This window comes from Melanostigma gelatinosum, assembly GCF_949748355.1.
Source record: "Melanostigma gelatinosum genome assembly, chromosome: 18".
Classification (NCBI taxonomy): domain Eukaryota; kingdom Metazoa; phylum Chordata; class Actinopteri; order Perciformes; family Zoarcidae; genus Melanostigma; species Melanostigma gelatinosum.
The window spans coordinates 18209882-18221551 of NC_136651.1; the positions used below are offsets into that span (position 1 = coordinate 18209882).

At 42.9% G+C, this 11670-nt stretch overlaps 1 protein-coding gene across 1 annotated transcript; it reads right to left on the reverse strand.

Moving 5' to 3' along the window:
* Window positions 1-2183: 2183 nt before the first annotated feature.
* On the reverse strand, window positions 2184-9220 carry stbd1 (starch binding domain 1). Its single transcript, XM_079290102.1, has 3 exons — window positions 8685-9220; window positions 5794-6188; window positions 2184-5341 (listed from the first exon to the last, which is right to left on the reverse strand). The coding sequence occupies exons 1-3, from the start codon at window positions 9211-9213 to the stop codon at window positions 2933-2935; spliced, it is 3333 nt and encodes a 1110-aa protein (XP_079146228.1). The 5' UTR covers window positions 9214-9220; the 3' UTR covers window positions 2184-2932.
* Between the last annotated feature and the right edge of the window lie 2450 nt (window positions 9221-11670).

The window sequence follows — 11670 nt, forward strand, 5'->3', positions numbered from 1 at the left end:
TGTTGTCATAATTATGCAGACGGCACACAAATCTACATAACTATGTCACCAGGGGACTATAATCCCATACAAGGGCTGGGTAACTGCATTGAACAAATCCACAACTGGATGTGCCAGAATTTTCTTCAATTAAACAAAGATAAAACAGAAGTAATTGTTTTCGGTACCAAGGACGAACAATTGAAAATCACCGCTCAGCTTCAGTCACTGATGTTAAAACCCACAAACCAAGCCAGAAATCTAGGTGTAGTTATGGATTCAGACCTCAACCTGAACAGCCATATCAAGAAAATTACAAAATCAGCCTACTATCACCTGAAGAATATATCAAGGATTAGAGGACTTATGTCTCAACAGGATTTGTAAAAACTTGTCCACGCATTTATCTTCAGCAGACTGGACTACTGTAACGGTGTGTTTACAGGTCTCTGTAAAAAGTCCATCAGAAAGCTGCAGCTGATTCAGAACGCTGCAGCTCGAGTCCTCACTAAGACCAGGAGGGTGGATCACATCACTCCAGTTCTGAGGTCTTTGCACTGGCTTCCTGTCCAACAAAGAATTGACTTTAAAATCCTGCTGTTGGTTTACAAAGCACTGAATGGTTTAGGGCCAAAATACATCTCTGATCTGCTGCTACCTTATGAACCATCCCGACCCCTCAGGTCGTCTGGGACCGGTCTACTTTCTGTTCCCAGAGTCAGAACTAAACATGGAGAAGCAGCGTTCAGTTTTTCTGCTCCACATATCTGGAACAAAGTCCCAGAAAGCTGCAGGTCTGCTGAGACACTCAGCTCATTTAAATCAAGATTGAAGACTTGTTTGCTGCTGCCTTTAATTGAACCACATTCAATTAATATATGAATCAATTCCCTGCATTTCACGACTGCATTTTATTTCTTGCACTGTTTTTTAAAATGTTTTAATGAATGTTCTTAATTGTTTTTAAATCTACTTTTCTTTTGCCTTATGTTTTGATGCTTTTAATGGTTTTATGTAAAGCACTTTGAATTAACTTGTTGAAATGTGCTATACAAATAAACTTGCCTTGCCCCTTCTAACCCACATCACAGACCCATTTGATACAATGTAACACAGCTGCCACATTAGCACTGGTGTGCTGCTCATGATCCCAGGAGAACACGTTGGTGTTTTACCAATAACCTTTCTATGATAGGGGATCTTATCAGTCTGGTCGGTTACACACAGAAAATATTCCTGACATCTGAGGCTTTTGGTGTCAACAGAGCGTCGCCATAAAATCGTGTTTTGTTATATTTGGCTCTCTGCACTGGGGGCAAATGGGCAAAAAGTTCCCTGAACTCCTGTTTTTGAAAATAGCTAGCACGCGACCCACGCATGGGCCGAGTCCCCCCCCCGTTTGAGGAATGTCGAATGAGGCCTCGTTTTGGGTAAAAAAAAAAGCTTTGCAAAAGGTTCAGGGTTCAGTACCAGAGGGGAGGTGCCTGTAAGTATTGGTCATTTCGGGTTGGAGAGGGAGGGGGGGGGGGGGGGTCTTCCAAATTTGGCACTGTGGCAGGGATCACATGAGGTCGACCTCTGATTCCCATTATTTTTATTCTCTGAAATAATCTCATACACCCTCCCGCTCCCTGCAGTGCAGATGAATCATTTATAGAACTGGCAAAGCATTGCACTTGTGCGTGAGAGTCTCTGGACTGGGAGATTAAGAGCGTGCTCTTTTCACATGCGGTGAAGTCACCTTCTGCACGGTGCAGACAAGCCGACAGGAAAATACACCGGCTAACGAGGTCTTCTCTGCACAAGCCACCTCTGAACCAGACTGCACCGGGAACAAAGGTCACGGCCTCTGGTCCCAACCACGGAATATTGAATCTGGTTTAGGCATCAGGTCGAAGGTTTTGAGACCATACAAGGTTCAACGAGTCTGTGTTTGTTGCAAAATGATTCACAGAAATGTAGACTACATCAGCACATCATGCGCTGACTGGAACAAATATGTTTGTGCATCAAATGATCCAGTCCATAATTAAACATTAAAATAATTCAAAATGGATTTTTAATTAATCTATTTAGAGAGAGAGAGAAACTGTTTTTCCTCCCCAAACTCCTGTTGGAAGTAAATTCTTCAACTGGCTCCGAACACCCAGTCGTTCAATGAATGAACGAACGAAGATGTGTAAGAAACGTACCAAAACCCCAGATTTAACAGACTTGGAATATTTATTTGGTAACCAACTCCACCTCAATGACATTAAAAGTAGCATCATCTTCACAGTATTGCATAACAAGATACTCTGCCATGATCTGAGACAGAGACTACAGCCTGCACTGAAACTTGACCTAAACACAAGTGACAGCAGTTTTGAGAAAATAAACATACTGTAAGAAACTAAAAACTGTAAGATCATGGCCAGCAAAGCAGTTTTAAAAAGAAGCCACATTTGTTTTGACATATTGTAACACATTAATTGAAAAAAAAGAAAAGGTTTTAAAGGCACATTCATAGAAGAACAATGGGACAATATTGCATGCACAGTCCCAGCAGATAAAAGCAGCATCAAAGTTACAACTATATCAGTTTAGTGGTAAACACATTAGAATACCTCCACCAGTCATACTGTGTACAATATACAGTTATTGCTTTCATTATTGCTGAAGTAAAAGTGAACCATGTGCATTTATTCTGATAGATCATTGGAGTACTGAAGCAGCATACACACATTATAGTAAAGTCGCCATTTACACATACACTCATTAAGTCACTCGCATTAAGTCACCCTTTTTCTTAAAGAGGTGCGATTTGCATAATTATAGATACAACCACGGGGGAAAAAGGAAGACGTCTTATGCACCGGTTCTGTCTTGTGACGGGCCGTACAAACAAATTTGACTATCTGGTTCAGGATACGGTACCAAAGGTTACTGACCACACCAAGATCTCCCTCTCGCCTCACAAGCGGGCCCAACATTTGTGCACCAGTAGTTCGTCCCCGGAGGCCGTGTCGAGGAGGCGGTTGCCGCATTCCTCCCAGCGGCACACCTCCCCCTTGTCCACCACCACGAACTTCCACTCCACGTGGCTCTCTGCGGGCAGGCTGACCGCCGTGGCCCAGTGCCCGTCCTTTGCTCTCTCCAGCAGGACGAATCCCTTCCAGTTCCCTAGCTCCCACTGGTTTCCCGTGACGGCCACCGTCTGGTACGGCGTTTGGGTGAAGTAATGGACGCGGAAGGTCACGTTGACATTCTGGGGCATGGGCTGGACATTTTGTATATCTTCGTCGAGAAGGGAGAGAGTGCCGGCTTGTAGGACTTCAGCAGAAGGTGGGATATCTGTTGTGTCCGTACAACGGGTGTCTGCTGCAGCAGAGCTGTATTGGCACTCTTCAGTGGGAAACTGGTTGTTTTTTGTATCGTCTTGGGCAAAAGATGTGACTGAAAGATTCATCCAGGGAAAGGCTTGGTAGTTACTATCCATGATCCATTCATTATGGTCCATAGTTGCTTCCATGATACTGATTTCAGTCTTTTCGTAGTCTTCTTCTTTCTCCTTCTCTGCTTTTGTTGCCTCTTTCATGTCAACACATCCTCCTTTCTTCTTCTCTTCACTCTCCACAACAAATTTCATGTCCGACTGCTTTTCGGTGACGCAAGTAATGCCATCTCCAATCTGCGCCACAAACTGATCTATCATTTTGTAGTAACCGTCCTCAATCTCGTGGCCAAACATGTCCTCGGGACGCGACACCATACACGCCGCATCCTCTTCAATGACTGACACATCATCAGCAAAGAGATCGTTTTGAGCTTCCGTCTGTCCCTCAGGCTTCAGATCACAATCCACCGCCTGAAGCAGCATTTCGTCAAAGATCACGTCGCACTCGTCAACGGCATCAGGGCTGACGGCCATGCTTGAAATCCCACTCTCTTCACCAACTCCAGCGGATGATATGCGGTTATCCCCCAGCGCAAAATGCTCGAAAGATGGCAAGTCAATTTGACACGAGGGAGGATTCATGTCCTCAGTCAGGACGGGAGCAGCGGTCACGTCGGAAAAATCTTCCTTATCATTTGTCGTTTGGCCACTCCGTTGGTCTTGGGAGGAAGACTGCGTGTCAGGAGATAGTTCTTCAGACATTGAAAGTGCAGTGCAGCTAGTGGTGTTGCAAGCATCAGTGGCAGAATCGAGCCTCATCTCGTCGGAAGTTTCATTCTTTTCCACGGGGTCGATTTGTTGGTCTTGGCAAATGGATTGCAGGAGAGGACAAGATATATCGTCAACTAGCACAGACGGTACGTTTGCAGCCCTATCTGGAACAGCAGCAACACTTTCCTCGTCAAAAGCTTCCTTTGTTATCGTCTGTTGGTCATTGCATTCTTCAGCCAACACCACGGCTGTGCCATTTCCATTGTTGTCAGGCAGATTTTCTGTCTTGGGCGACGGCATTTGAGGGCCAAGAATAGTAGAATTAGTGTCTTCATCAAGAGATGGAGCTGTGTTATCTTCTTTCTGCGGGGGCTGACAATCCAATGACAAGTCAGCAATGCTTGAGGTACCTGACAGAGCGACATTGTGATTATCGGCCTTTACAGGCGCGTTCAAACAGGTCACGGCAGGGCTGAGCGCCACACTTGAACCGCCACGTTCTTCGCTGCAGGCAACGTCGTTGCCGCCGGTCGGCATTTTCCCTTTCGCCTGCTCAGCACCATCGTAAAGAACGCCGACCTCTTGATCACACATAAGACCGCTTACCCCCTCCGCACCTTGCTCGTCCAACTGTGCCGAGGTGGCGTCCAACTTGGCGACTGTAAGTTTGTTGAAGTGGTCTTCACGAACAACTTTTTCACCAGCTAGACCACCATCTTCATCCCGATCACTACCCCGAATGGGCACCGCCACCTCGTCCTTCGCATGGTTATGCTGCTCCTGCTGCATAGGTGGCAGGTTCGACTCTCGTTGGAATGTTGACGAGATCACCGCCGGTTCACCGATTGGCAGGTAGTCCAAAGGGTGCTCTTCTGCCTCCTCACTCTCATTTCTACTTTCCCCCTCTGGAGCGAGGCGAGCTTTGCCGGAATAACTACTGAAACCAATGCCATCTGTGTTGTCTCGCTCAAACTGCTCATCTTTCCCAAAACAGACGCTAGGAACAGATACTTCGATATGAATGACGGGCTCTTCAGAGTTGGACTCCACGCTACTTGCGGCTTCATCACCGTTTTCACTCATACGAGAAGTTTGCTGGAAGCACACCGGATCGATCGAAGCACACTGAAAGCTGTCCTCTTGTCTGGGTGTCTCGTCAAAAACATCCTTCTCCGGGGTCACGCCTTCATCTTCTTGGCATTCTGCTGTTGACACCTAGACAACACGAACAAAAAATGTTATTATCTTTGGGTCTAACTATAGCTAAAAATACATACAAGATTGAAAATAGCCTGCGCTTGTCTGACACGACAGAGAATGAGGTCTGAGGAAAGATGCGTAAATGTAGGAGAAATATTCCCTCCGGGTTGGTGCTCCAACTCCTTGAAGAAATAGTTCAGACAAATTTGGAAATACGCTTATTTTCCTTCCTTGCTGAGACCTAGATGAGGAGAGATACCGCTCTGGTATCCGTCTGCTGAACATGAAGCTACAGCCACTGATTAGTTGGTGTACAAAAGGTAACATCCACCTACCAGCACTTCTAAAGGTGAATATTTTAACACTTTTTTTTTTTTTTTTAATAAAATGGACCGGCTGTGACTGATGACATTTAAATCGTCTGTAGCCTGCACGTAACCTCACACAGAGAACAAGTGGCTGCTTACCTCCTCTCCCTGCTCGTGGTTCGCCGCATTAATCGGCTCAGGCTCCTTCAAGCAGCTATCGTGGAACTCTTCCAACACGTCCTTAATTGAGTCACCGCTTTCACACCGGTGGCGATCGACAGCATCCTCCGACACCATTTCAGCCTCTGTGCAAGCGTCGCTCTGCGGGCTCCCGTTGGCCTCTCCTGCTTGGTGAGAGTCACACACGACTGCTGCTTCCTCTGTGCCGTCCGAAGAGACGCGCTCAATGTCTGGTGATCGGACGTCGCTCTCGGGAGGGGACGATTGTGCAGGTGTCTCCTCGGCGGCAGCAGCACGACGGTGCCTGATTCTGAGATCACTCGGAATCAGATCCACATCCTCCTTCACGTCTGATGAGCCCTCATCATTCACATCTATTAGAAGATATAAGGAGGAAAGCAACTCAAATTATATACATTGAACTTGTTTTTTTAATAGAAATGTATTTTCTTTTTTGACTCCATAACAAGAAAAGCAGAATAGGTGGCTAGAGAATGGTTAATGTTAGTTAAATGTCTCTGGTTAATTATAATTGATGAATTAGTGTCTTTACTACATCACTTCTCTCAGGTGTCTTCCCACAAGCCCTAAAAACTGCAGTTATTAAACCACTCCTAAAGAAGGGTAGTTTAGACTCCGCAACGATGAAAAATTATAGGCCAATATCAAACCTCCCATTTTTAAGTAAAATAATTGAAAAAGCGGTTTTCCAACAGCTGACCAAGTTCTTGGCTGTAAATAACTGCTTTGATGTTTTCCAGTCAGGCTTTCGACAGCACCACAGCACTGAAACTGCTCTTGTTCAGGTTTTCAATGACATCCACTTAAACATAGACAATGGCAGAAGTTCAGTCTTAGTGTTACTGGATCTCAGTGCTGCAGTCGACAGTCGACCATGCCATACTCTTAGAAAGACTAAAAATCTGGGTGGGACTCTCTGGCACAGCACTTACCTGGTTTGAATCCTACTTGAACGACCGAAAATACTTTGTGTCTGTAGCTGATTACACATCAGAGCTGACTAAAATGACATGTGGTGTTCCCCAAGGTTCAATACTGGGGCCTCTTCTGTTCAACATCTACATACTTCCACTAGCTCAGATTATGCAAAACAAAGTGTGTTATCATAATTATGCAGACGACACACAAATCTACATAACTATGTCACCAGGGGACTATAATCCCATACAAGGGCTGGGTAACTGCATTGAACAAATCAACAACTGGATGTGCCAGAATTTTCTTCAATTAAACAAAGATAAAACAGAAGTAATTGTTTTTGGTACCAAGGACGAACAATTGAAAATCACCGCTCAGCTTCAATCACTGATGTTAAAACCCACAAACCAAGCCAGAGATCTAGGCGTAGTTATGGATTCAGACCTCAACCTGAACAGCCATATCAAGAAAATTACAAAATCAGCCTACTATCACCTGAAGAATATATCAAGGATTAGAGAATTTATGTCTCAACAGGATTTGGAAAAACTTGTCCACGAATTTATCGTCAGCAGACTGGACTACTGTAACGGTGTGTTTACAGGTCTCTGTAAAAAGTCCGTCAGAAAGCTGCAGCTGATTCAGAACGCTGCAGCTCGAGTCCTCACTAAGACCAGGAGGGTGGATCACATCACTCCAGTTCTGAGGTCTTTGCACTGGCTTCCTGTCCAACAAAGAATTGACTTTAAAATCCTGATGTTGGTTTACAAAGCACTGAATGGTTTAGGGCCAAAATACATCTCTGATCTGCTGCTACCTTATGAACCATCCCGACCCCTCAGGTCGTCTGGGACCGGTCTACTTTCTGTTCCCAGAGTCAGAACTAAACATGGAGAAGCAGCGTTCAGTTTTTCTGCTCCACATATCTGGAACAAAGTCCCAGAAAGCTGCAGGTCTGCTGAGACACTCAGCTCATTTAAATCAAGATTGAAGACTTTTCTGTTTGCTGCTGCCTTTAATTGAACCACATTCAATTAATATATTAATCAATTTCCTGCATTTCACTACTGTATTTTATTTCTTACACTTTTTTTAAAAATGTTTTAATGCAATGAATGTTCTTAATTGTTTTTAAATCTCATTTTCTTTTGATGTTTTGATGCTTTTAATAGTTTTATGTGAAGCACTTTGAATTACCTTGTTGAAATGTGCTACACAAATAAACTTGCCTGGTTTACAAAGGACAGATAGTTTTTTTTACTTTGCACTTTGTCTTATCCACCTTTGTACCTTTTTTTGAAATAACACAGCAGAAGATCGAATCACAGGATGAGTAATCAATGCAAACAGCGTAATTGTTTGTTGGCCTTGTTTAACCTGCCAAAAAAACTCTTGCCTACCCTTTTCAGTCAATTCGGTGTGTCAGTAGATTAACAGTTATATAAAATTACCTAAGTGTACTCAAAGTATCAAATTGTCCCAGTTAGTGTTCTTTTATTTCATATTAAAATACTTTCCCTCTGATCCGCTGTGGAATAGAAGTACAACAGCAGCGTGGAAACACTCGGTAAAGCAGCTTTTACGCAGCTCAACATTTGCACAGGACTTGTAGTTAACGTGCTGATTCAATCACAGCCAACATGTACAAACATCAGCAGATAACTGTTCTTTAAAATGCATTTGGATGAGCATGTGAGGTCAGCTTTTACTACTAGTCCAGAGTTACTAATGACTGTTATAGTACGGCATGAAGGCCTATCTATATCTCCTACAGTCGCTCTGGAACATAACTCACACATATATGAATACTAACGCCGTCGTGCTATCAATTATCACAGGCAATCATATGAATCACGACCATCAGCCACAGGGTTACACCTCACACACACACACACACACACACTCGGGTTATTCCTGGATCTTTTCTTTACCTGTTGACTCCACGGAGCCGTGAGATTCCCGGATCAGCTCGGGGCCGTCTCCCTCGGGGCCGCCGCCGTCACAGTCTCCGTCAGCTGCTGCCGTGGCCTTCCTCCGCTTCCTCCTCACGGTCCGGTAGATGACGAGACCCGCCACCACGGACACCAACGCTATGACGGCCAGAGCCACGGCGGGACCGTGGCGCCCGATCATGCAGAAGAGCGAGGCCAGGTCCACGCGTCTCTCCACCGCCACGGTGTTGCCGGTTTTCAGCGGCATGGCGCACCAGTTGTGGAGGCAGAAAAAAACAAACAAATCACGAGCCGGTCCTCCTTTCCAGCTTGTCTGTGCGCGTGAAGAGGGCCCGAGTGGAGCTGCTGCTGCTGCTGCAGGCTGTCCGCTCACTGCGCGTGCTTCTCTCTGTCTCCTCTCCACGCGTACGGTGGTATATAGTGACCTCTTGTTGCTGCAGAGCTGCGGGTTGAGCGGTGCAGGTTGCGAGCCGCTCATTGGCTGGGCCGGATCACGGGGTCTCGGCATTCATTCATAAAAAAGGGGGGAAGGCGCTTGTTGTTTGCAGCCTATCTCTCTAATCGCCTCAGATGTGAATCAGGTGTTCCATCCCGCTGATGGGATTTTAGGTGGCAGTGGAACCACCGGGACACCGTCTGATGAGACCATGTCCTCCACGATCTGATAGGATTTGTCCCATCAAGGCCTCTTTCACAGCCGTCTCTCTGTGCAGCCTGAGTTCCTCCATCACAGCGCAGCTGGAATGAAATCACATCATCTCCTGTGATTTCATCAACAAAGCCAACACTGAATGTGATTGAACACAGTGCAAGTTTGGGATCATAATTATATTTGTAAATGTTTCTATCAGTTTACAATCAGAGTGGATCACACCAGTGATGTGCTGGAAAATGTACACGTCATGTTAAAAAAGTAAAATAATGTAAATATACAATATAATAAATAAAAGTTAAATGTTTTACATACAACATTTAACTTTTATTTTGTTATTATATTTTATATTTATATTATTTAACTTTATATATATATATATATATATATATATATATATATATATATATATATATATATATATATATATACACATGTTAAATGTAAGCTCATGATAAGCTTTTATATGTGTTCATATGAAATAGATATATTTGGCAGTTGAACTACGTTTTCCACATTTTAGTTTTTTAAATGTCTCAGTTGGTGTAAAAAATAAACTTGGTAGAAATAACACTTCCTAGTGTTTCACCCTTAAAGATTGAAGACTTGAATCTATCATCCTAACTCATGTAATCACATCTCACTTTGCACATGAATGGAGCTACAAAGTGATGATTACGACTTGTTTGGAGCAGTTTATTAAATGTTGTAGATGTGATTTACTTCTTTACTTCCTCTTGCATAAAGGGCCTCTATTCACTCTCTCTTCTTTGACTTGGTTCACGTTGTGCTGCTTTTATTGTAATGTTGACATATTGTGTCGTTTTTTAACTTATAGGCATCTATTCATATGGTATAATATAATATAATATAAATCGGATCCAATTCATTTCCATTTCCCTGCCGACAGAGACCATTCGATTGTTGCTCAACCTGCAATTACAACATCAGGCCCTGACCATTGTTCACATTCTGCTCCAAGTCGAGCTTAAAGACGATAAATAGCTATAGAATCACAAAAGTACAATACAACTTCAACTATGATAAAACTTTTCAAAAAAGCATGAATAGATTTATGTCGTAGAATGTTGGATGGCTTGCTAACGTTTCAGTGCTGAAAGTAAACATATTGGTGAGAGAATATTTGGTGAATTATTGCAAAATAAAAATGAATAAAATAAATACAATTAAAAAAAATTTAAAATTTAAATAAATATATCAATATATATATATATATATATATATATATATATATATATATATATATATATATATATATATATATATATATATATATATATATATATGTATATATATATATATATATATGTATATATATAGACCCTTGATGAGACACTTTCAGGGGTGGGTCGGGGTTAGACCCTCTTCCTGCTGTGACTGAGTAATGACAACCCAAAACAACTAAAGAAACTTGTATGAAAGTAATGATGGCTCTTCCAACTCTTTTATTTCCTTACACATTTATTAAAAAAAGCACATTTCCTATAAAAAAAAAGAATATGAAAAAAGCACAACTTACATCTATAATTATTCCAACATGCGTTTTCTCTAAAACAAATAGAAATGATTGAATATATGTTTTGAAAGATTATAAACAAAGGAATGGTCTTTAAAGGTGGTTCCCAGATGTGTTCCATTCCACTTTCATCTGCATGTGATACGACAGACTGATTTCAGCCACAAGAGGTCAGAATAATGTCACAATCTGCACTCTGCTAGAAAGGGCTGCGGTCCAAAAGTCCTCTTTGCTGAAGAAGGTTCCTAACTGAGGGAAATGACCCGGAAGTATCCAAGTGGCCGCAATGATAAGAGCTGTTTCAGCTGCGCTTTTTGTAGTCCTTCTTCGTTGTAGTTCCACCATGGCAGACCTCCGTCAGTGACATCCTCCGTCGCATCATAACTGCGTAGTTTAGTGAAAGTGGAGCCGGGTTCTCTGAACACCACGTTGTCTTTTCCTAACTCCTCGTGAATTCTCCTTCACTTCTTTCCTTGACCCCATGACTCTTTCCATGGAGCTCAAGGAAAAGTGGTTATGAATGGACGTAAGGAGGTCAGTTGTGGACTTTTTGACCGCAGCCAGACTCTTAACACAATCCTCTTCACCCTTCACCTTAATGTCCACAAATCGGCTTCATCTGTAAGTCATCTACTATTTACAGTTACATTACCATGTTTCCAGTAATATATCTTTGGTTTGAGTACAGTATTGATGATGATGATAGTTTACTACCAACTATATGGATGTATTGGTGTTCAGTGGTGAAAGCATTGGTGCTTGTGTAAATGTTATTG